At 36.6% G+C, this 27172-nt stretch overlaps 1 protein-coding gene across 1 annotated transcript in view; it reads right to left on the minus strand.

Moving 5' to 3' along the window:
- Nucleotides 1–12547: 12547 nt before the first annotated feature.
- The window catches only part of GABRR3 (gamma-aminobutyric acid type A receptor subunit rho3), a 135071-nt gene continuing 120446 nt past the window's right edge, over nucleotides 12548–27172 (minus strand). Inside the window, 6 exon segments of the mRNA XM_074192787.1 lie at nucleotides 12548–12888; nucleotides 12891–13097; nucleotides 14247–14385; nucleotides 14387–14445; nucleotides 23430–23502; nucleotides 23504–23586. Coding sequence (XP_074048888.1) covers nucleotides 12548–12888; nucleotides 12891–13097; nucleotides 14247–14385; nucleotides 14387–14445; nucleotides 23430–23502; nucleotides 23504–23586 — 902 coding nt within the window.

Below are 27172 nucleotides of genomic sequence, written 5' to 3' on the forward strand. Positions count from 1 at the left end.
TGAAACTGAGGCTGAGACACTTATCTGACCCTGAGCAATTCCTTTTAGGGACTTGGCTTGAATGCCACCCTAAACTGCCAGCCTCTTGAATTCCCAATTCCAAATAAACTTGTTGATTTTATACATGGCCCTTATCTGAACATAATTGTAGCCACATCTTTTTGTTTGAATGATTGATTGATTCATGGAGTTATCTGGATCTTTTTTACTCCTAGTTCACACCTCTCATTGATTGGTCCTATAAAAACTGTTCTTAATTTCATCTTAAAACCTGTGCCATGTTTTTCATGATACTCCTCCTTTATCATGGTAGATAATATTTGATGGGTCATACTTAACCTCATGATTTCCAAAGTGGGTAAAGCTACTGAGAAGAAAGCATTGATTGATTTAAACAGTCCACCCTTACAGTCAGATTTCATTGTGCCTTTCAATAGATACCTTATAGAACTTGTCTATGGAAGCAACAATAAAATTGGACAAGGATCTGGAACTAGAGGAGGAGGAAAATTGATTGGATTACTTTTAGGAAACTAAAAAGCACATTCAATATTCCCAAGGTTCCTATAACAGGAAAGGTCCATTAAAAAAAGCTATTTCTTTTCCTGGGGTTTCTGTGTGGTAGCACTACTGTTTTCAAAGAACCAAATCGATGAGCAATTTCAGAAGACACAGAAAGTCACATAGTGAATATGGCTTAGAATGAGATGTAAGGGAAGATGGTGGCAGAAGAAGAGCCTCTTTTAGGTGCTCTCCAAAATATTTCAAAAACCTTAAAATTTTGACTCTAACTAAATTTTCGAGAGAGAGAACCCACAGAAAGATACAGTGAGGCAACTCTCCAGCCCAAGGTAACCTGGAAAATAGTGGGAAAACTGTGTTCCATGGGGTTGGAGGGGTGGAAGAGTGAAGGAACTTCAGCCTTCTGAGAACAGCCCCAAGGTGCCTGGGAGTGCCAGCTTCCAGCAGCAGAAGCAGTTTCCTAATCTGCACCCCAGGGAGCACCAAGCACAACTTGGAAGGTCAACAGGGAGACCTCTGCCAGAGCAAGTGGAGCCCAGGCCCTCAGCACAGTGACCACGGCAGCCCAGATCCAAGAAATGGAAGCAGGCCGGTGGAGTCATCCAGCAGGAGCCTCCAGGCAGCTGCTCCCTGAGTGCTCAGCCCACAGAAGGTAAGAGAGTAGAGGGAGACAGCCAAAGTATGTCCTCTGTCCTTGGAACAGGATTCTGGTTGCAGTCTAGGCCCCACATAGAGCAGGGACCCCCCCCCCCCCACATACACACAGTTCCGTGGCAGAGAGGTGAGTTTGTGGTCATTCACAGACCCAGGAGAGCAATCAGAGCCTCACATACTGAGGGGTGTCCCAATAATACTCAAAAGCTCAGGAAGCACCCCAAAACCAGGCACAGGCTAGGGAAATGAGTAAACAGGGAAAAAAGGGACCTGACCATAGACAATTACTTTGGTCCCATGGAGGACCAAAATACTCAATCTGAAGATGAGAAAGTCCAAGCTCCTGCATCTAAAGACTTCAAGAAATATAGAAGTTGGGCTTAGGTGATGACAGAGCTCAAAAAAGATTTTGAAAAACAAGTAAGGGAAATAGAAGAAAAATTCAGAAAAGAAATGATATAGATGCAAGAAAAATATGAAAACAAAGTCAGCAGCTTAGTCAAGGAGATCCAAAAAATGCTGAAGAAAATAACATGTTAAAAACCAGCTAAGGTCAAATGGATAAAACAGTTCAAAAAAATTATTGAGGAGAAGAATGCTTTAAAAAGCAGAATTGGCCAGATGGAAAAGGAGATAAGAAAGCTCTCTGAGGAAAGAAAATCCTTCAGATGTAGAATGGAGCTAAAGAAAGCTGATGACTTTGTGAGAAATCAAGACACAATAGTTCAACACCAAATGAATGAAAAATTAGAAGAAAATGGGAAATATCTCATTGAAAAAAAAAAACAACTGATCTGGAAAAGAGATCCAGAAAAGATATTTTTAAAATTACTGGGCTACCTAAAAGTCATGATCAGGAAAAGAGCCTTGGGCCTCATTTTTAAAAAATCTCTATAAGAAAATTGCCCTGATATCCTAGAAGCAGAGGGTAAAATAGAAATTGAGAGACTCCACTGATCTTTCCCAGAAAGAGATCCATGAAAAACAATACCCAGGAATATTATAGCCAAGTTCCAGAACTCCCAAGTCAAAGAGAAAATATTACAAGCAGCCATAAGGACACAATTCAAATATCGTGGAACTGCAGTCAGGATTACCCAGGACTTAGCAGCAACTACATTAAGGGCTCATAGGGATTGGAATATAATATTCTGGAAGGCAAAAGAGCTTGGAATGCAACAGAGAATCACTACCCAGCAAAACTGAGCATCCTCTTTCAGGGGAAAAGATGGACTTACAGTGAAACAGGGGACTTTCAAATGTTCCCGTTGAAACCACCAGAGCTGAACAGAAAGTTTGTCCTTCAGGTACAGGACTCAGGTGAAGCATGGAGAGGGTGGACGAGAAGGGTAAATTAAGAGGGACTTAATGATGATGAACTGTGTATATTCCTGCATGGAAAAATGATACTGATAATACTTATATGAACCTTCTCATTTAAAAGAGCAGGTAGAAGGAGCTTTTATAGATGAAACACAGGAGAGAGCTGAATTTGAAAATATAATATATTGTAAAAATGGAGTCAATGGGCGAAAAGGAAAGTACTAAAAAAAGGAAAGGAGAGGTAAAATAGGCTAAAATTAGCTTTTGCAATGATATGGAAGGGGGGAAGGCAAGGGGGAATGAGGGAACCTTCATTCTCATCAGAAATGGCTCAGAGAGGAAATAGCATACACACTCAATAGGGTATAGACATCTTGAAGAAAAAGGAGAGAAGGGGGACAGGGGGAGGGGAGAGATATGGGTAATAGAGGAGAGAGTAGATCATAGAAGAGGATAGTCAGTTATAACATATATTTTTTTTTTACTTTTTGCAAGGTGATGGGATTAGGTGGTCTGTCTAGGCCATGGAGCTGGGTGGTTGCTGAGTCTCTGGAGTGGGATGTAGGCTTGGGGCCTCTTGGCCCCAGGGCTGGTGCTCTGGTCACTGTACCAGTCAACTGCCCCATTTTGGAAGAGAGAAAGGGAAAGGAGAGAGAAAATATAATAGATGGTAGTGGGGAGAAATTGATGGAGGGAATTACAATTAACAGCAGCAACTGTGGAAAAATATGGAAGTAACTACTATGATGATCTTATGATAAAGAAAGTGATTCACCTGAGGCAGAGCAGATGGTATCAGAACACAGACTTGACACATTTTTTTCCTCTTTCTTTTACTTTGTTTCTCATGAGGTTTTATATTTTTTGTGGGGGGGGGTATTGTGTTTACTCTTAAGAATATTTTAATAATATGTAAATAAATTAAAGAAAAATAAAAAATAAAAAAGAATGAGATGTATCATTGAATCAATGAGGAATTCTAAAGAAAAACAGGAGTAAAAGGTGTTACCAAAGCATGGGATGATAGATTAATAGCCCAAATGCTCCACTGATATCTAGATATCAGGAGACAAGGAGCAAGGAAGACTTTGAGCACATTGGGTGAATTCCTTGGAACTTGGATGACAGCTGTGCAGGCATGGCTTGTTTGTGATCATCTGTGTCAATCTATATCATTGGAGAAAACTTCCAAGTCAATGAGATTATAGATCCATATGAATGTGTTTATATTTTTATACATGTATATATTATACATGAAATCTATGTATCCATTGTATATATATTTGATTTTTTCTATATATGTATACATGTATACAAATAAATGCATGTATAGTTATATGTACATATACTCATATATATGACATATATACTTATATACATATACCTTATATATACATATAATATGTATTACATATACATATATAAGTAAACATTGAAATGGATCTAGGGTATGTATGTGTATATACATACATTAATGTGATATGAATTAGCAACTCCAGAAAAAAATGTATTCAGATATGACCATAGCCTTCCATATGAATGGTATGGCCTTTAAAAGACTTTTAAGGTTGGAGATCTTAGATAATGTATTTCTCTTCAAATTTCTTATTAATATTTTTGTTTTTATAGCATGGACATTTCTAAAATATTCCTCACTGCCTAAAAAAACTCTTTTTTTTGAAGTGAATAATTAAGTGAAGCCATTTTACATGTTGATTATCTAACATCTGAAATGTGCTAGAATCAACTTGGACTGACTGGAAAGAGCTAATTATTATATTTTGAGGATGAGCATTTATACCTTGGAAATTAGCAAATCAGATCAGGGCTTAATTTATTGTTTTTGTTGATTGTCTATACTTAAGAAAGGGAAAGCAAGAATATCTATAATGCAACTTAAAGAGTCCAGCATACTTTTTCAACAGTAATTTCATTACTTCTCTACTGGTAGGAGAGAGGTACTTCCCTCTTATCTTCTCCAGACCAAGATTCTATATTTATTTTGTGAAGGACCAACAGAAAACACATAACAAAGTCCATATTCCATTTCAATCCTGTTCTTGAGAATTTATGGTATTATTAAAATAAAAAGGGGCTCATAAAATATACTTTCATTTGGAGAAATTCTTTGGGTAGTGATTGAGATCCCAGTCTTGAGCTAGGAAGGAAGCTTCCTAGGCACTTTCTTTCTGTGTGCATGGAGCAACCAAAGCTATCCTGCTGTAACCCAGAATTCTAGTAAATTCACACAGGAAATTCATATGCATAAGTTGATTACAGATGTTTATGAAAAGTAAAGCTAGGTCAGGAAAAAACCCTAATAACTTCAAGCAAAGCAAGGAAACAGGTTCCAAAATGGATTCTAGGTGCCATCAATCTCTTCTTCTCAGATAACTCCCATGAATTCCCATGTCTCCTCTTTAGCCTGGGATGGGAAATTACATCATTGCTGCTGCTGTTATGATACAACTTCCAGTTTCTTCGGGCCATCTGCTCTCCCTACACTGTTATTTGTGATGATTCCAAGAAAGTTAAAATTAAACATCCCAGGGGTTGTGTATTTAGTCCCTAGAGGGAAAGCTCATCCTATGGGAATGGATTCCAACAAATTCTATAATTGATAATGATTGAAAAAATAGTGTACCCTTTTAAAAGCCAGATTTAATCTTCCTGTTAAGATAGTGATGAAGGGGGGCAGGTAGGTGGCCCATTGGACAGAGCACTGGTCCTGGAGTCAGGAAGACCTGAGTTCAAATCCAACTTCAGATGTTTAATAATTACCTAGCTGTAAAACAAACAAAAAAAGATGGTGATGTAAAAGTTTGAAAAGAAGTACACACGTGCCCTAATGAACCCACATAGAACAATGACAAAGCAAACTAACATGGAACAGAAGGAAACTATTCCACCTAGCCTAGAATTGAACAAAGAGATGGTAATGTTGCCAAGTTATGGTTTTAAAAAAAGGCAAATTAGGATTGTTTAAGGAACTAACTTTAGAACAAGGTAAAAAAAAGGTAGAAAAATAATGTTGATTTAAAAAATTCCCTATAGTACATTCCTAGACTCGACATTGTTTGACTTTAAATGGATACACAATAGAATCAAAATATAGACTTAATCCAATTGAAATAGGAGACTACTAAGAGGAATTTTCCAAAGGACCCCCCCCCCAGTATATTATTCTGGTCCAAAATTTTAAAATCAGAATCCAAATAAATTTCTATCCTCATCAAATCTAGTTTTAAAAAAATTAAAAAATTATCAAACCACAATAAAATGAGAGGTTTTTTGTTCACTTTTTAAATGATTTTCTAAATTTGCCAATGTCTGTAATACATTTTCGTAAATTAAGAGATGTTAAAAGTCGATTGTAGATCATCATAATGGTCCAGGAAAAAGGAAGAAGTGTAGGACAAAGTAGGAGTTTGTTTCACATTTTCACCCAGATACGTGAGTTGCTGATCCTCTCATTTATTGAAAGGCAAAAACAAGAGCTATTATTAGGAAGTTAAACATGAGTGTGGATCATAGGAGAGGATAGTCATATTTTGATTAATTTCATGGTCATTCTTTGAAATGATCACATGAAAACAAAAACCCAAATTGAAAATGATTCATACTTTTCTGGAGAGAAATTTGGAACTATGCCCAAAGGGCAACAAAAATGTGCATACCCTTTGATCCAGCAATACCAGTACTGGGTCTATACCCTGAAGAGATGATGAAAAAGGGTAAAAATATCACTTGTACAAAAATATTTATAGCAGCCCTGTTTGTGGTGGCAAAGAATTAGAAATCAAGTAAATATCCTTCAATTGGGGAATGGTTTAGAAACTGCGATATATGTATGTCACAGAACACTATTTTTCTATTAGAAACCACGAGGGATGGGAATTCAGGAAAGCCTGGAGGGATTTGCAAGAACTGATGCTGAGTGACATGAGCAGAACCAGAAAAACATTGTACACCCTAACAGCAGCATAGGGGTGATGATCAACCTTGATGGACTAGCTCATTCCATCAGTGCAACAATCAGGAACAATTTGAGGCTCTCTGCATTGGAGAATACCATCTGTATCCAGAGAAACAACTATGGAGTTTGAACAAAGACCAAGGACTATTACTTTAAATTTAGGGGAAAAAACTGATATCTTATTGTCTGATCTTGCTATCTCTTATACTTTATGTTTCTTCCTTAAGGATATGATTTCTCTCCCATCACACTCAATTTGGATCAATGTATATCATGGAAACAATGTAAAGACTGACAAATTGCCTTCTGTGGGGGATGCGGGAGGGAAGTAAGATTAGGGGAAAAATTGTAAAACTCAAAATAAATAAAATCTTAAATTTAAAAAAGTTATCACAGGAAAGGAGAACATCTTCAATTTGGGAAATAAATGTTGATCATTTGAGATTTTCTAAATGAAAATTTCATTAATACCCTGTTGCCCTGATTTACTTGATTCTACCAAAGAGACTAAGGTTTTGAAAAAAAGGCAATCACAGACATCATAGACATTTTTCTAGGATGATTACTTCAAATAATTTTTTGAGCTCCATCTTAGTAACATATTCAGTAGTTTGATATGAAACATTACTATTAGAGGTACACTTTGTCCAGACTATTGATGTATCTTCCAAGATTTGCATGGTGTAATAAACCCTTTGCTTAGCTATTTAAAAGAAGACAGTGAAGTAAGAAGAGACTTTTAAATGGATTTGAGGTAGTTTTGGCATCTAAGGTCTCTCTTTATTTTTTTAATATTTATTTGTTTTCCAATTATATACAATAGTAGTTTCTACCTGTCATTTTTGTAAGGTTTTGAATTTTATACTTTTTTCCCCAACCCTCCCTTTCTACCCTCTACCCCCACCCAAGAAGGCTGTCTGATAATCTTTACATTGCTTTTCCTGCTATATATTGATTGAAATTGAATGTGTTGAAAGAGAAATAATATCCTTGAGGAAAAAATAAAATAGTAGATATAGCAAAATTATGTAGTATATTAAGATATATATATATATATATATATATATATATATATATATATATATATATATATATATATTTAAATTGAAGGTAATAGGCTTTGGTCTTTGAACTCCACAGTTCTTTCTCTAGATGCAGGTACTCTAAAATTGTCCCTGATTATTGTATTGATGAAATTGCAAGTCCTTTTTTTTAGGTTTTTGAAAGGCAAATGGGGTTAAGTGGCTTGCTCATGGTCACACAGCTAGGTAATTATTAAATGTCTGAGGCCATATTTGAACTCAGGTAGTCCTAACTCCAGGGCCGGTGCTCTATCCACTGCATAACCTAGCTGTCCCTCAAGTCCTTTTTTTAATGGTTGATCATCACCCCCAGATTGCTGTTAGGGTACACAATATTCTTCTGAATCTGCTCCTCTTGCCCAACATCACCTCATGCAAGTCTTTCCAAGACTTCTCTGAAATCCCATCCCTCCTGGTTTCTTAATAGAACAATAGTGTTCCATAATATATACCACAATTTGTTTAGCCATTCCCTAATTGATGGACATTCACTAGATTTCCAATTCTTTTCTACCCAAATATGGTTGCTATGAATATTTTTGTACAAGTGATTTTCATAATGTCTTCAGGGTATAGACCAAGTAGTGGTATCAAAGGGTATGTATATTTTTATTACTCTTTGGGCATAATTCCAGAAAGGTTGGATGAGTTCACAGCTCCATTAACAATGTATTAGTGTCCCAGATTTCTCACATCTCTTCCAACATTGAACATTGTCCTTTCTGGTCATATTGGCCAATCTGATAGGTGTGAGATTGTACCTCAGAGATGCTTTAATTTGCATTTCTCTAATCAGTAATGATTTAGAGCAATTTTTCATAGGACTATGGATAGCTTTGATGTCCTCATATGTAAATTGCCTTTGCATATCTTTTGACCATTTGTCAATTGGGGAATGGATTGGTTTTTTTTTTATGAATTTGACTCAGTTCTCTATATAGTTTAGAAATTAATCTTTTGTCAGAAATGCTAGTTGTAAAAATTGTTTCCCAATTTATTATATTTCTTTTGATCTTGGTTACAGTGGTTTTGTCTGTGCAAAAGCTTTTTAATTTAATGTAATCAAAATTATCTAATTAGTTTTTAATGATGTTCTCCATCTCTTCCTTGGTCACAAAATGTTTCCCTTTCCATTGATCTGACAGGTAAACTATTCCCTGATTTCCTACTTTTCTTATAATGTCTTTTATGTCTAAATCCTGTACCCATTTTGATATTATCCTGGTATAGAGTGTGAGATGTTGGTCTAATCCAAGTTTCTTCCATACTAACTGCCAATTTCCCCAGCAGTTTTTTTTTTTTTTTATCAAAGAGAGAGTTGTTATCCCAGAAGCTGGATTTTGGGGGTTTATCAAACAGCAGATTACTATAATCATTTCCTGCTGTTTCTTTTGCATCTAATCTATTCCACTGATCCACCACTCTGTTTGTTAGACAATACCAAACAGTTTTGATGACTGATGCCTTATAATATAATTTTAGATCTGGTAAGGCTAAGCCAACATGGTCTCTCTATATATACTCACCACATTACTGGAACAAAACTGCTTCATGTCTACAATTCTGAGAAGAGGAAGGTGGGCAAACTGATATGCTCACTAGACTGAGAAATAAGTATCTTTATTTGCAGCATTTGGCATTGCTGGATCCCTCATTAGCTATAGAACTTAAACTTAGGAAGTATGGAGAGTTAGTGTTTGAATCCAGAGGGAATTAAAATATATTTGCTCCCCAGAAATTTATTTCTAATTGTTAAGCCAAATTCTCTCCATATCCAGATTATTTTCTTTCATTAAGTTTGGTAACTTTCCAAACTATTCCTTCAGGTTTCTGGTAAGGTTGTTTAAGTGACACCGAGTGTTTCTGTTTTGGCCAGAATTCCTGAAGGTCTTCCCCTCCCAGATTGATTTTTTGGGGGACTAGGTAAATAAGAGGTCTTTCTTCATTTTATTGCTTACCTAATTTTTTTTATCACTGAACAGGTATTGCCTCAAAACTTACCTGGGAAAGACTTCAACTTAAAGGCCAAATTCTTCTACTGTATCTGGGGTCATCTCCAATAGTCCTGGTATATAGGTTTCCACTGGACCCAGATGACTCTGGAGGAGAGAGGGAGTGACTTTGCACAGCCCTCCTTCACTTAAATCCAATTCACTTGCACATCATGGCATCACCTTCCTGATTTCATGGTATACTTGATGAAGTCTATTCCTCCCATCCCATTGGCAACTAGAAAGCTCAGTAGATAAAGATCTAGGCCTAGAAAATTAGTTTAGCCTCAGATATTTATTAGCCATATGCCCTGAGAAAATCATTTAACCTTGGTATGCCTCAGTTTCCTCAACTGTAAAAAATGAGATATTAGCCCCTAATTCATATACTAATATTTGTGTATCTCAAATGAGATATTAGGAAAGCTCTTAGTATTTAGTAGATGCTTAATGCCTACATGTTCCCTTCCCTTATTCCCTTCCCCTCAGGGCATTCCTTCAGTTCTGTTTTTACAATAATTTAGATTTTAGGACAATCTCATGTTATGAATCAGATTAACAGACATCTGCAGAAGTGCTTACTACTGGTAGAAAAAAAAATAAAAGTAGCAACCCAGTGTCAAGGGGACTCCTGTAAATATAATTGAAAATTACATGAAGTAAGGAGAAGGTAAGTAATAGAGAACAGAGTACCCCAAATGCCAGGTCAAATGTCTTGTCATTAGGAAGAAAGTGACTCACCTGAAAAACCAGGCTAGGAGCCCCTCAATTTTACTCTTATCATATGAGTTGTATGTCTAGTGAAGTTGAGTTGGAAAGAAAGGAAAGATGTGAATGAGGGAAATGTAAATTTGTGACCTGAGATTTAAAACATGCCACTCTACCCTTGTGAAGAGGAGGGCAGTAATGACAATGTCTGAGGGACTATGGACATGCTGGCTTTCTGTCCCTCTAACCCTAACTCAAGTCTCCTACTCCTAGGTTTACTCTCTCCCTCTCTATTTCTCCTCCCTTCTCCACACATGCACAAAACACACACACATCTCTCTCGATGCATATATACCTCCACACATAATATCTCTATGTATATATACACACACACACACACACAGATATACACCTTTTATACTAGGCTATGATTTGTTGTTGAGGAATGTGGGATAAAGTCCTCAACCAATCTAGCCCTTGTGATTTATAAAGAACAGAGGTGCATGGGTGGGTGAGGATGGGGATGGAATTGAAAACAGTTTCTTTCTCAACAGTTCTCCTATGTTTTTTTCCCATCTGAGAAATATAGTCTTGTTAATACTTGCCCAACCAAAAGAATGTGAAAATAGTAAAGAGCTAAAGTGGGCTTCTGGTCAACCTAAGGCAAATGAAAGATGAAATATTAATGTCAGAGGAGATATAGTGGTAATAATAAAAAGAGGAGATTTATATCCTCAGTGCTTAACACAGTGTCTGCCACATAGGAGGTATTTAATACATATTTATTGATTGGCAGACTGATCAGATGTATTTCTATCCAAGATATCTGCTATGTGATACAATGTGATGGAGAGGGAAGTGGTTTATGCTTGATTAAGAGGGAAATGAATGGTTCATACCATTAACTGAAAGATCTGGCTGAAAAATTTTACCTCTTTCCTTCAGAGAAAGAGGCTTACTAATCCTTGATAACCCCAGTAGGTAGTGAAAATAGTGTTAGGTGATTCTGAAGATAGCTTAACTCTCTCTTTTTTGTTTTCGTAGGTTTTTTTTTTAAGATTTTTTTTTTGCAAGGCAATGGGGTTAAGTGGCTTGCCCAAGGCCACACGGCTGGGTAATTATTAAGTGTCTGAGACTGGATTTGAACCAAGGTACGCCTGACTCCAGGTCCGGTGCTTTATCCACTACGCCACCTAGCCGCCTGTTTTCTTAGGTTTTTTGCAAGGCAAATGGGGTTAAGTGGCTTGCCCAAGGCCACACGGCTGGGTAATTATTAAGTGTCTGAGACCACATTTGAACCCAGGTACTCCTGACTCCAGGGCCGGTGCTTTATCTACTGCACCACCTAGCTACCCCATCTTAACTCATAAGAACTGGTGAGTTGACTGAATTAGTGAGGGTGGCAGGTCCCTTTTTTACTTTAGGCTTATGACTTAGAGGTGTTTTTGAGCCTTTGTTTCATTTGTCTGAGTTCCAGATACAGGTGGTAATCCTTACTGCTAGTCAGCTTGACAGGGAAACCCTGAGAAGCCAAGAGTGCCTGAGACCCAAGTTTCAGGTGGGCTTTGGACTTGGAAATGGGACTGTGCTATATAAGAAGTGAAATAAAGGGGGCGACTAGGTGGCGCAGTGAAAAGAGCACCGGCCCTGGAGTCAGGCGTACCTGGGTTCAAATCCGACCTCAGACACTTAATAATTACCCAGCCGTGTGGCCTTGGGCAAGCCACTCAACCCCATTTCCTTGAAAAAAATCTAAAAAAAAAAAAAGAAGTGAAATAAGTTTTAAATTGAATTCTCTTGTCCCCATAGACTGTGGAGGTATGGGGGAGAAGGGGAAAGGGGTTATAGATTATGTCCCACAAGTTAAAGACAATGTCTATGTATTTGTTGTCATACCTTTAAAGTAAATATTGTTCTGTAAAAAATCTAATCCAGCTATTAGTGGTTAAATGTTCAGGGAACCCCTCTACACTTGAAGAAACAGCATTAGCAGTGACTGGAGCCAATGACAGAATCTGAATTCCCTCAAAACTCCTTAAAGAAGTACCCCCAAAGAACCTTGGGACACTAGTGAAATGTAACATGCCTGACCTTTTTGCAGTGGGGCCCTGGGTAGTCATTATTGCAAATACTTCCTATCCCTGTTTACTCTTCTCTTTAAGTGTATATGATTTTCTGGGAGAGTGAGATTTACATCTGAGAAGAAAATTATTTTATTACTATGTTATTTCCTTAAATGTCTTTGCTTTGAATGAAGCATGTCCTATGGCAAACTATTAAAAGGAAATACATTACTGGGGACTTATGGGCAATAGTATAGAAAGGATTCTGATCCACAAAGTGCCTAGAACCTGGAGTAGCTCTCTTGAGGTAAGGGGGTTCCTGAGTGTTACAGATGCATATCCATTACACACTCCGGATATAAAGTTGGGGTTTCTCCAATCCAGGGGTACTAGGGCAACTACATCTTTTCCAATTCTGTTAATTCTCTGTTGAACAGAGGGATAACTTTTATACAACCTGACTCCTGGTAATAATCTCTCTTCATATACAGCAGCCCCAAATAAAAAAAAATTAAATACAATAAACATGGCAGGAAAAACAATTCTAGAATATGTGTCAATGAAATGTTGTTCTTAAGAATGATTTTGCCACCATGGCCTCTCAAAGACTTCTTCCTCTTCAGCCCAGATGAATCAGTGGTGGGGATGCTAGGGTTTTTGATGTTCACTGAGTACTCTTCTGAATGTATAGAAAAGGGGGGCAGGCCAAAATCAGGCTTGCTGTCTTGGTAACAATCATCAAATACCATTGCTTATACTGCTTCAATATTATATATTCCAGAAAACTGATTTAAAAAAAGTTACTCTTGTATCATGAGTTATAAAATGGAGCAAACAGATACATGGGACAGTTCTGTGGATTAAAAAAAAGTGACAGATTTTTAATCAATCATTGAGGATTTATTGACTTGCCATTTATTTCATCCAATAAATTTTGCTTAATTTAAAGAAGTCTGGGATCTTTTTAAAGGTCTCTGCTTCAGTTATTGATTTTTTTGTGTGTGTGTGACATAAATAAGTTATTGCACTTTTCTGGGGCCAATTTTCCTTTCCTGTCAAATAGGAATAGTCATAACTGATATTCTCACAGAAATTTTTTGAGAAGCAAATTGTCATTGCTATGAAGAATTTTTATGACTTTTAAAGAAATACTATTTGAGTACTGCCATTTGACATTGACCTAATATAGCCACCTGCTAACTTTATATAGTTAATTCCCATTATCTTTCTCATCTCAAAATGTAAGAGTCTATTATTTATCAAATTTGTAGATGACAGAACTTCAAGGATAGTAAATACTTTGGATAACTGAATGAGGATCCAAAGAAATCTTGACAGGTTACAAAATTGGACTGGATCCAGTAAGGTGAAATTTAATTGGGATAAAGTTAAGTATTCTACTGGGATTCAAAAAGTAAACTTCACATACAAAACTCTGTTTTACAACATCTTTTGAAAAGGATCTCAGGATTTTAATGTAATTAGTACTGAATTGAATCCTGGATCCTTGAAGGAGACTATAGAGTTAGAAGCACTGGGTTTGGAATCAGGAAGATTCATCTTCAGGAATTCAGATCTGGCCTCAGATGTTTATTAGCCGTATGATCCCGGGCAATTCACTTAACCCTGTTTGCCTCAGTTTCCTCATTTGAAAATGAGCTGGAGAAGGAAATGACAAACAATTCCAGTATCTTTGCCAAGATGAAGGAAGAGTAATCCTTCCTGATCAAACCAAGATGCTAAAGGACTTTTAGTGTATTCTCACAACAGTCATGAGCATCAAATTATTGTCCTAATTCCATAAATTTGTACCTTATGAAGGAATATGAGAAAGGAAAGACAATATATTGGGCTTATGACATTGTCAGTTAGGGTTTGGACATGAGACTAGACTTTTTAAAAAAATGACACAGGAAAAATATGTACAGTTGTATCTTCCCTCTCCTTTTAAATTGCTTCCTTTCTTCCACTGTGGTGAGGCAGTTCATTGTTGTATACTCAATGACAGACAGGAACACAAAGAGGAAACTGATTCCTAAGTAAAACTCTTTCACAGCTTTGATGTTAAGAAACCTGATGTATTGAGGCACTGTGGATAGTGGACACTGTCAGCACAGTAGTTATACCTGCCAAGTCAAGGAGAATGAATTATAAATCCAGTGAAGCAAGGTCATAGCATCACAGCCAACTAGGTAGTGCAGGTGATAGAGTGCTAGGCCTGTAGTCAGGAGGAGCTGAATTTGCCTCAGACACTAGTTGCATGACTCTGGGCAAATCTCTTAACCTTTCTCACCTTAATTTCCTCAACCATAAAATGGAATAATAATAGGACCTGCTTTGCTGGGAAAATTAATATTTTAAAAATGCCTGGCACTCCATATTTTCAGATGAGGAAACTCAGGTAGAAGAAGGTATAGTAACATGTTTACAGATAGTAACTGGCAGGGCCAATTTTTAAATCCAGGTGTTCTTACCCTAAATTCAGCACTTTTCCATAGTAAGAAATAATAGAATCTCTTGAACATTATATAGGATAATAGCACATTATACCAAGCAACAAATTTCTTGTTCCCAGCCCAACAATTTTAACATCAAAGCAATAATAGCTGAGTAAAGTTTAAAACATGTATTTATTAACTCTAAATTCAACCTTTTTGTCTTTCTTTAGTTATCTTATATTTCTCTTTCTCCAACCTTTTTCCTTACTTCCCTTGATCAGGGATGATTAGCTTGGTGTTAAGGAGGAAGGAATAGTTACCATAGGAAAGTAATTTGTTATTAAAGGAATAGATGGGGGTGAGGGTAAGGCAAGAAGACACCTACCTACACAAATAACGATGATAGGAGTGAGGATTTGAAAAGTGTGAAAGAGATTAGATAAAATGTGAAGAGAAATTTAGAGATGGGAAAAAGTCAGTCACTGGGGTTTAGGGGATATCAGGGAAGGCTTGATTAAGGAAATGAACATGAATAAAGGAAAGGGATAAGCAAGTTCTATTGAAGACTTCAAGGGAGAGTATGAAAAAAGTTATAAAGTAGATGTCAGTATGAGAATGAAGAGATGTAATTAATGTCTTCTAATTTGGTTGTTCCACAAACTTTATAAAAAAAGAGTAGTAGGAGATAGAGGCAACTAGATGACTCTGTGCTGGCCCTGGAGCCAGTAATAGCTAAGTTCAACTATGACCTCAGAAAGTTACTAGATGTGTGGCTCTGGATAAGTCACTTAATCTCTGTTTTCCTTAATCCACTGGAGAAGGAAAATGCAAACTACTTTAGTATCATTGGAGTGTTATGGTACATAGAATCACAAAGAATCGGATATGACTGAACAACAACAGGAGATAAGACTGAAAAGGTAGAGTAGATGAGATTGTGTGTGGGGGTTATATGTATGGGGAGTGAGGGAATTGTAAGAAATGAGTGAACCACACTGATATCATCTGTGACTAAATTCTGGATATAGCTCAGTTTACTTTCTATTTAGTTATGAGTCTAATCTAATTTCTATCTTATGAGAAAATTTTGTTCAGTAATGGGAATTGTGAGAAAACTTTATTTGTATTCTTTGAACCTCACTAAACCTACACTCCCCTTGCCAAAGATTCCGAGGCTAATGTTGGTCCTCACACCACCACTCACCAAAGCCTCCAGGGCCTTAGGTCCTCTGGCTTCACCCCGCTGCTGTCCCTGTGTTCGCACTCTGCTCTCTGTTACCATTTGACTCACAGTCCCCTGAAACAGACCTTGTTGGTAGGTGTTCTTCTGTTAGTTTCTTTTTCTGGATTTTGTCCATTGAATTCCTTTTAAGAGTCTTCTTTCATGTTATTTTTGAGGGGAACCAGTAGCACTTAGCACAATGCCTGTCTTCTCTCCACCACCTTGGCCAGAAGACTGTACTAATCTTTCTTGAACATACTTTACATCCTTGGAGACTGCTCTAGTGAGGCATGTGTTTTTTTGGATTCTATCAAGGTGTAAAGACTTTTCAAGTGATTTGTCTGTTGTTCAAGGATAAGCCCAACTAAGTATCCCATCACCAATTAATTGACTGTTATGTGACATATCTTTTGGCTGTAGCATCTCAGTCAAGTCAACAACCATTTATTAAACATCTATTACATACCAAGAACCATTAACCAAATAGGGGGGAAAACCTATGTATAATAATGGTAAGAAATTATGTAGAACTTTTAAGATTTGCAAAGCATTTCACATGTAATTTATTTCATTTGGATCTCACAACAACCCTGGGAAATAAGTGCTCATTTTCCAGACAAAGAAGTTAAGTGACTTGCCTAGCTCCCAAAGGCAGTTAAGTATAAGAGACAGGATTTGAACTCAGGTCTTCCTAACTCCCAGTCTAGTTCCCTATCTACCATGCCATTTAACTATCTCAACATAACTTTTACAACACAACACTATTTATATAACATAATATAACATTTATATAACATTATATAACATTTATATAACATTATATAACAGAAAACTGACAAATGGCCTTGGTGATTTTCCCAAGATTCTATTTCACTAACATGCTCTGAGCAACACTCCAATATCTGCTATTAAGCAATAGCTTAGGCTTAGCTTCCATCTGGATCTTATTTTCCTTCTTTCAGATAGGAATAACCATTACAAGGCAACTAAATCCTTTGCTTCATGATGTTTGTTACACATTCACATACACACACACACACACACACACACACACACACATACACACACAATTTTGTTTGTATTGCCCAGATCTATGATTTCATTGGTGAAAGAAGCTTAAGATGAGGAAACTTCTGTCAGTATGATCAGCACCTATTTCACAAGAGACTTCTAAAGAGTTTCTTGGGAGTATTGAGAGACTAAGAGACTTTCTCCACATTTATTAGGGGCAGAATTTGAAGATAGGCCTTCCTAATTCCAAGGAGTACTCTCTAGTCACATCATACTGCCTCTTCGTTTTTAATGGCTAGTAATATAATTCTCAATGGGAAAATAAATGGTTTATCATATAGAAGCTTCTATGATAAAGAAGTCTTGTCTCATATGTTATAAAATTAATGAGAGTTGATCCAATAAAAAATGCATTATCTACATCTCTCAGAGTTCAATGAAGCTATAGTCATTTTCTTTTGTAGGGTGCTTAAAGCAACTCATTTACTTTGGCTTAAATTTATATATTTATTTTAAATCAGCATTCAAGGTCTCAGTCCCCTTTCATTTTTTCAACAGTACAATAAAAATGAATTAGATTAGCAGGGAGGAGAAAATAGGGTGGTTGTGGTGGGGTGACCCTGATAGGAAATAATGAATTATGAGAACACTCATATAAATTCCTAGAACAATAGGTCTAGAGCTTGAGAACATTATAGCTCCATTAGACATACTTATGGGTCTCTAGCTACTTCTTAGAGATAAATTAATCTTTAAAAATAGTATTTCTTTCAAAATCATTGTACTTAATATCTCATCAAAAGAGTTTTGAATGATCCAAACTGACCATTTATTGAAGAAAGGTTTTTCTCTTGGTATCAGAAACATCTTTCCTTATCCACTGACAATACTACAAAGTTGTAGTAATACTAATAAAATGCGTTTGGTAAAAGTATTTTATAGAATTCAAATCATTTGGGTCATTGCTTTGTCTTCTCCAGTGAATGGAATATTGTAGTAAAAAAAAGACCTGGATTCTAATCCTATCTTCCCAGCCATTTGACCATAATCTATTTGTATCTTAGTTTCCACTTCCATAAAATAGTGTAATAATACCTATAAATATCACTTCAAAGGCTTATTGTGAGGTACAAGTGAGAGAATGTGTGAAATGCATTTTACAAATCTCAAAGAGCTAAATGTCAGTCACTACTGCTGCTGCTGATACTACTTCTATTACTACTGCTGCCTTATAACTAATACTACTCTACAGCAATCACTTTCATGCCTACTACTATTATTACTACTACTACTATTCAACTTCTACTACCACCACTACTACTTTTACTACTCTTACTACTACTGCTCTAATACTGTTACTATAACTATGTTGTTGTTATCATTCAGTCATTTTTCAGTTGTGCCCCCTTTAGGAGTTTTCTTGTCAAAGATACTGGGATAGTTTGCTATTTCCTTCTCTGGCTCATTTTACAGAAAAAGAAACTGAGGCAAACAGGGTTAAAGTGACTGTCTAGGATCACACAGCTAGCAAGTATCAAGGTCAGATTTGAACTCTGAAAGAGGAGCATTCCTGACTCTTTGCCACCTAATACTACTTTACTACTATCATTTTCACTATTCTCACAAATCCATGTAACATTATTAGAGACTTTAGTTTACTTCACATACTCTTTTTTTTAGGTTTTTGCTAGGCAATGGGGTTAAGTGGCTTGCTCAAGACCACACAGCTAGGTAATTATTAAGTGTCTGAGGCCGGATTTGAACCCAAGTACTCCTGACTCCAGAGCCGGAGCTTTATCCATTGTGCTACCTAGCCGTCCCTCACATACTCTTTTAAGTAGAGTAATCTTTTATGTCTTTGAGATGAGAGTATATTACCTGGAAATGAAAATTAGTGAAGAAAATGAAGTATAAATTCCCTAGTCATACAAAATTCAAATGGACAGAATTTAGAGTATGATTGAATAGTGTCTGTGTTATTTCCCTGCTTATTACCTCTGTGAGCAAATAGAAACTTTTCCATTTGGCAAGCTTTTCACAACCTGGGCCTTAACTTATCTTTGCAGTCTCATTATACATTATTTTATTGTATATACTTTATGACCTAGTCAAATTTGTTTTTCTACTCTGCATATATGGTACTGCATTTCCAATCTCAATACTTTTTGCTGTAGGTGTTTTTTGCTGAAAGCTAAAAACATTTCCAGGTATCTCTTCTACTTGGTGGGTTTAGGGTCATGGTGCCCCCACCATCTGGGAAATCCATGTAAACTTTTTTGGCTCTCCTTTTGTACCAGAGAAGTCTGAATTATTATAGTATTAAAAGATAAAATATGTTAATATTATTCAACTATATATATATATATATATATATATATATATATTATGCATTTCTGAGTTTCTAAACTTTTTCTGTGTCATCTACTGAACTTCAAGTGTTGTCTATAGCTTCTGCAAACTCCAGGAAAATCTTATTTAATTTTTTTTGATATATCAAAACTGCAATGGGGAAAGTTGTAATGTGGAAGGGATAACTGTACCTATTTAAATCTGAGATCACTTTGTTCCTTAAAAGCCTCAGTCTAATGTCTCTCTCGGGGAGAAATCAGGAACCAAGAAGAGACCTGTGATATGGAAGAAGCAGAATTAAAGGCACAGAGGTGAAAATTATGTTGATTTTTTTTTTTTTTAGTTTTTGCAAAGCAATGGGGTTAAGTGGCTTGCCCAAGGCCACATAGCTAGGTTATTATTAAATGTTGAGGCCAGATTTGAACTCAGGTACTCCTGACTCCAGGGCCGGTACTCTATCCACTGTGCCACCTAGCTGCCCCAAGTTGATTTTTAAATTCACAAGATTTCAAGAAAAAAGGACCTTTAGTAGAAAAAGATTTCTAGTCTGATAAAAATTTGCTCCAGTCTATTGTGTTAGTTGGAAAACATTTCTAATGATCCACCTCCCCTAGAGATTTACTTCAAACACAGACTTCAACCATCAGAGGGGAAAAAGACAAAATAATACAAAAAAAATCAATGCTCTCATGGAAATGAATATAACCTTTTCCCCCTATAGGCTTGGAAGGAAGAGAGAACCATATATGTATGTGGAAAGGAAAGTGAGCTAGACATCCCTCTCCTGTCTTTACAAAACCCTACATCATTCTGTCCACAAAGTGGTTGCCCAAAACCTTATTGAATATCTGTGCACAATTGAGCTTATTGATTCCTTTCAGTTGTATGTCTAAGTGCATATGAAGGTTGAATAAAAAGCCCAGTTCCAGCTTCCCAAATATTATTTCCTCAAGTCATAAATATGGCTAGATGGAGGGGAGATAAACTGGATGCCAGCTGAGGGAAAGAATTATATCCGTTAGACAAGATGCATGCTTTAGTGAAAAACTTCTATTGCTATGTTATACACAACCTAGTCTTGATAGTTATTGTGAAGCAGTGGATAGAAAACTGGGTTTAGAATCAGGAAGACCTGAGTTCAAATATGGCCTCATACTCTTATTAACTGTGTGACCCTGGGCAAGTTACTTAAACTGTTTGCCTCAGTTTCCTCATCTATAAAATTGGCACATCTGTAAAATGTAATAATAATACTTACCTTCAAGGGCTGTTTTGAGGATCAAATGTGGTATTATTTGTAAAGACGATAGTAAATGTAAATGTTATGATATGTTGATGATGATGTCCCTGATACAATAAAACAGTTGACATAACAGTGAACAACATGTACTGTGAAGGTAGGAAGTATAATCCTTTCCAGATCACAAGGGTATTTAGGCTATAAGGGTCATAGATTTAAAGTCTGAAAGCTTTAGGTGCCTACCTAGTCTAATTCTATCTTTTTTTTTTTATTGGGCGGGACTGGACAAGATTAACATCCTTAAGCAGTTGTCGATAGTCCAGAAAACTCATACATATTTATGGAAGGAAGAATATAATTCCAAATTAATTATAACAGTTTTTAAACTACATATTCATGAGTGTAGCTAATATATTTTAAGAAAAGTTGCTTGGGGCAGCTAGGTAGGAATTAAACTATGACCTCAGACACTTTCTAGTTGTGTGACCCTGAACAAGTCACTTAACTCTTAACCCTGATTGTCTCAAAAAAGAATATAAAAGTTTTATCACATAAATCAGATTTGATAGTGTTAATCCTGAGTTTACATCCAGCCCCAGACACTTATTGATTGACTGATCATGGGCCAAGTTCCTTAACCTGTCTGTTCATCTCAGTTTCCTCCACTGTAAAATGGAGATAATAAAAGGTACCCACCTTGCAGGGCTGATGTGAGGACCAAATGAAATAATATTCGTAAAGCATTTAACACAGTGCTTGGTAGAAGGTAGGTAGTATATAAAAGCTTTGCCCTTCTGCATTCTTTCTTCCTTACATAGACATACTAAAGATGACCTCTGAGAGTTGCTGGAGCTGACAAATTCATCCCATTGAAGCTAACTTGAAGAGCCTTTGCAAACTTAGCTTAATTGTACCTCAGATAGAGAACACAGACATAATAGTCTATAGTCAGCTACATACCTGAAGTCAGCGATCTAGTAGGGTTTGCCAGAGTTTTTGCTCTGAGGCATAGCCCTCAAGGACCCAGGATCATTTGGCTGTCACAAAGAGGTATTGGAGTGATTCTATATTGGAGGAACAACAATAATAAAGAAAAATTAATAATAATAATACCTGCATACCTCATTTTATTGTGCTGGACAGATACTATCTTAAGGTATATACGTTGGTTTTTTTGACACAATATTATTGCATATTTAACAGCCTACACTGTTGTATAAATGTAACTTTTAAATGCATTTGGAAACAAAAAAAATTTCATTACCTTCTTCTGAGAGTAATTTTATTGTAGTGTTCTAGAACCAAATTCACAATGTTGCTGAAGTATCCCTATATAACCTAGTAATCTTTTGAAAAAATGCCAACAATTCATGAACATTTAATTTATAAGACAATTTTTCTGGCATATTAGACATAAATTTGATGATTGTGAACCATTAATTTTGCCTGACTACTATTATATGAGAAAGAATAAAATTGATAGAAATGAGATGATTTTTTTGGTACAATGGAAACAGTACTGGATTCAGAGAGATTTGAGTTTGAATTTCTGCTCTTCTATTTACTACCTACATAACTTCGGGTAAATTACTTAACTTTTCTGGGTCTTAGTTCCTTCTTCTATGCACTGTAAAATGAGAAGAGTTTAATTAGATGATGTCTAAACCAATTTTTATTTCTTATTCTATGATCTTAGGATCTTCTACTCCTGGTTTTACAAGTCTGTGAATTACAATGAATTTTAGTTTCTATTTTTTTCATAATTAGATATGTTTAAGAGTAGCAAGTAGCAAATTCAATAGAATAATTAATTATTTATTTGGTATCCTGCTCTGAAAAGCATTGAGAAAGTCCCTTTTGTCTCAACTGACTCCCAACTCAGACATCAAGTATCTGAAATTATACCATTTGAAATAAATGTCTTTGTGTTCAATATTGTGTCTTTGTATTAAACATGTGTGTCTCCCTGTGACACACCCTTTCAAAACTTAAACGCATTGGGGAAGGGTGTCAGAAATCCCTTAGCATTAAATAATTGATCAGATAAGTTTTCTCCTTGTGTGGGGGAACCAGACCCAGGCAGTATGAACTGGAAGAAGAAAAGGAGGATGAAGAAAGGAGAAAGATAAAAATGGGATTTCCCAAATTAAATTTGGCTTACTTCTCAGTTTTGCTCAAGGTATGCCTGATTATATGGGAATAACTCAGTATATCACCTCTTTACTATGCTAGAGCTTTCATGCTTCTAGTCAGATTATCACCTTCACTTCCTTCCCACTCATAACCTGGATTCTATTTCTGGATCTGATGGCTCACACAGGTAAATTTCAGCACAATCTTTCTGAGTTTCAGGTATCTTCCTAGCTACTTCCTGCCTGCTCAAGGTCATGTTGCTTCATCTGTTCCTCTCTCCCTTTCTAGTTCTCTATGCTTTGTCTTCTCCCACAAGCCTCCTTGAGGCAGGGGCTAACTTGATTTCTTGTATCTCTAGTAATTAGCATGGTGCTTGGAACATGTCATACTTATGCTTTCTTTTTTAATCCCACTTTCTTCATATATATTTATATGTATAAATATTTGGATATATATTCATTTAACTATATATGTATATATTCCTATAAACGAATAAATGAACAAATGAATAAAAGCATCTCCAAACATCACTCAACCCCTGTGGCTAATGGATTATTTCAATCTCATTCAGTCATTATTATTGTCTAGACTAGAGGAAGGAGCCACACAGAAACCATTTAAACAACATCTATATTCCAAACTAAATCACTCCTGTCTTCATTTCTCTCAATTGTCTATACAGTTATTAACATTGTACAAAGGTTCATGAAGATTTACCCAATGAAAATGTAGTAGGAACAGCTCTTGCATCAATCCAAAGTGAAACCCATGACAGCATCACCATCAACATTGGCTAGGAAATAGGATTGCAGGACAAAAAAGAAAATATTCCTTCTTAGCACAAAATTAATGAAAAGTCTGTTGTACCAACTTGCTGGGGAAAGGTAAGGAATTTTCATTAGTATAAGTACTTAAGCCCTTCTTTCCCCCTCACAATTATCAATAAAGTATTTAAGTGCTTACTATGTATCAGACTCTGTCGGAGAAGCTGAGGATACAAATACACAGAATAAAACAATTCCTACTTGCAATGAGCTTACATTGTTGCAATAAGCAACAAGACATACTAACATGATCAAGAACATAGTAAATTTTTTCTAAGAAGAAAATAATGAATTAAATGAAAGTATGAACTTTTAATTTCTAGGCCAAAAGATCTCAAGAAATTTTGCTACTGTAATTCAGATAGCGTATTCTGCAGACTTTCCTTTGTAGACAATCCTTACCGACACTTCATAGTTAAATTTTTCAAAACTATTTGCAAGTTTTCTACAAACAATTTAGCTTGCTCCAATACTTCAATGTAACTATTGGATAGGGGCAATCTAATCTATAAGGTCTTTGCTTTCAGGGATGCTTCTCCAATTTCTTCCTATCCTTCAATGCTTAGCTCAATTTTCCCTCTCCATTGTTAGTACTTTTTGTCATCTCTGGATGATGTCAACACTTTGTAGTTCTCTTGTATTTTCACTTTTTACCTTGATCAGAATATTCCCAATAAAACCTTCTTAGGGTTAATATTCCTAATGAAATCATCTCAGGGTAAAGAAATATTAAGAAAATTTCTTAATTTTTTTAAATTCTTAATTCTTAGATTATTCTTAGAAGAAAGACCTTGCATTCCAAATGAGACTTGTAATGCCACCTGTTTTCTTGATAAGGATATTTTTTACTAACTGGGAGGATAATAGACTGTTCCTAGACCTTGTGTTCCAAGACAAATTACATTACTTCAATAAGATAGTTATTATCCTGGAATATTATTCCCACCATCTGGATGGTGAGGTAATATTTTATGAAAACCTTTCATTCTTTTCTTTGTTGCTGGGGTAGATTTTTGCGTATAGAATGTAACTCTGAAGACTAACCACTGAATCGACAGAGAGAGAGGATAGGGAGGAGGAGGGGATTGAGTTAGGCCATATAATCTTGCTTGACTGTCAGTTTGGAGGCACTCCTTGATCTTCACTACCTTTGTGAGACATGGAGTGTGCCCTTCTCTCAAGAAAAGCAAATAAAAACTTTCTTTTACTCAGACTAGTCCCTGAAGATTTTGTTTAGTGTATTTTTATCACACACAACCTTATTTTAGAGTCATATACATGTATGCCTCCTGTTTCATTATTTTGTTTGTATTCCTAGCAGAACCTAACAGAGTACCTGGAAAATAGTGGACATTTATTGATGATGATGATGATGAAGATGATGATGATGAAGATGTTTGTCCTTCATCCTTCATTTTTGAAGAGGACCATGACATCAGAGAGGTGAAGCCATGAGAAGCATTTTTTATTATTATTTTTGAGATGACAAGGTACTGTGGTATGTCATCAGCTTCACTTTCTCCTCCAGAGCCATCTGGATCCAATGCCATTTCTGCTTTTTAAAGCATTCTTCTCTTCAATAACTTTTTGAAGTGTTTTATCCATTTGACCTAAACTGGTTTTTAACATGTTATTTTCTTCAGCATTTTTTTGGATCTCCTTGACCAACTTGTTTTCATGTTTTTCTTACATCTCTCTCATTTCTTTTCCCAAATTTTCTTCTATCTCCCTTATTTGATTTTCAAAATCTTTTTTGAGCTCTGTCATTGCCTGAGCCCAACTTCTATATTTCTTGGAGTCTTTAGATGCAGAAGCTTGGACTTTCTCATCTTCAGATTGAGTATTTTGGTCCTCCATGGGACCAAAGTAATTGTCTATGGTCAGGTTCCTTTTTTCCCCCCTGTTCACTCATTTCCCCAGTCTGTGCCTGGTTTTGGGATTATTGGGATACCCCCACAAGGACCTCAGTGTGTGAGACTCTGACTGCTCTCCTGGTCTGTGAATGACTACAAGCTCACCCCTCTGCCACAGGGCTGTGTGTGTGGGGGTGGTGGTGGGGTGGTGGTCCCTGTTCTATGGGGGGCCTAGACTGCAACCATGGTCTGAATGTGGTCAAAGCCCCAGAGTCCTGTTCCAGGGACAGAGGACAGACCTTGGCAGTCTCTCTCTACTCCCTGACCTTCTGTAGGTTGAGCACTCAGGGAGCAGCTGCCTGGAGACTCCTGCTGGGTGACTCCACTTGCCTGATTGCATTTCTTGGATATGGGCTACTCTGAGTGCCAGCCAAGCTGAGAGCCTGGGCTTTGCACGTACTCTGGCAGAGGTCTCCCTGCTGATTTTCCAAGTTGTGCTTGGTGCTCCCTGGTCGGGAAACTGTTTCTGCTGCTGGGAGCCGGCATTCCCAGGTGGCCTGGTGCTATTCCCAGGAATCTGAAGTTCCTCACCCCTCCAACCATGTGGAACAGAGTTTTTCCACTATTTTCCACATTACCTTGGGCTAGAGAATTGCCTCACTTGATCTTTCTGTGGGTTCTGTCTCTTGGACATTTAGAGTCATACTTTTAAGGTTTTTTGAAATATTTTGGAGAGAGCACCTAAGAGAGGCTCTTCTCCTACAGCCATCTTGGCTCTACCCCTGGTAGCAGTAATTTCTAAAGGAACATAACTTCTGAGCTTTTATTGCTTCTTCTTAATTCTGCCCTGATTTATTTTTGCCTCTCTGGGTAATTGCTTAGCAGTAATTGTATCAACTCTTTTCCTTTTCCTTTAAGTCTTCAAAAACAACTTTATATCCCTGTGCTTATAGCAGGTAATTTATGTATCCATCAAAAGTCCTCAACCCAGTGCCTTGCATTAGTAAGTGCTATATAAAAACTCATCCCCTGTCCTTCAATGAGAAACTGTAGTTCTCTGCATCATTACCCATTTTCTCTTCAGTCCCTTCTGTCACAGAAGAAAAACTTAATTCTCTAATAGGTATCTAAAATATCCTTATCCCTTCCTACTCTTATACCTCCATGACTCTGGTTTTAACAATTATCCTTTATCATGCATTTTCTTTTTTTTTCTTTTTTCTTTTGTCTTTTTTTTTAGTTTTTGCAAGGCAATGGGGTTAAGTGGCTTGCCCAAGGCCACACAGCTAGGTAATTATTAAGTGTCTGAGGTTGGATTTGAACTCAGGTACTCCTGACTCTAGGGCTGGTGCTCTATCCATTGTGCCACCTAGCCGCCCCTATCATGCATTTTCAATGTCTCCCTGACTACTGCCATTATCTTTCCAACTATTTACAAATAGGTTCTTGTCTCCCAAGTCCTAAAGACTCCCCTCTATCCTTCCACTCCATTCATATTCCATTTTATCTCCCTTCATAGTCAAGCAGACTATACACAATGTTTCAGCTTTGTCACCATATACTTCTCTTCAACTCTTTAAAATCTAACTTATAGCCATGCACCACCATCAGTACTAAAGAGATGAAAGAAATTTAGCATTATTAAAAGAACTCTGAAATATCCCAAGGGTAATTCTGTTCTCTTCTATTTAACTCTGAATTCAACTTATTTTCCATTTATTCTGTCAAAGATGTAGATAAACAGAGATAAGCCCTTTGTAATATCCATCTATTATGCATGTAT

The sequence above is a fragment of the Macrotis lagotis genome, chromosome 6 (assembly GCF_037893015.1).
Source record: "Macrotis lagotis isolate mMagLag1 chromosome 6, bilby.v1.9.chrom.fasta, whole genome shotgun sequence".
NCBI classification, from domain to species: domain Eukaryota; kingdom Metazoa; phylum Chordata; class Mammalia; order Peramelemorphia; family Peramelidae; genus Macrotis; species Macrotis lagotis.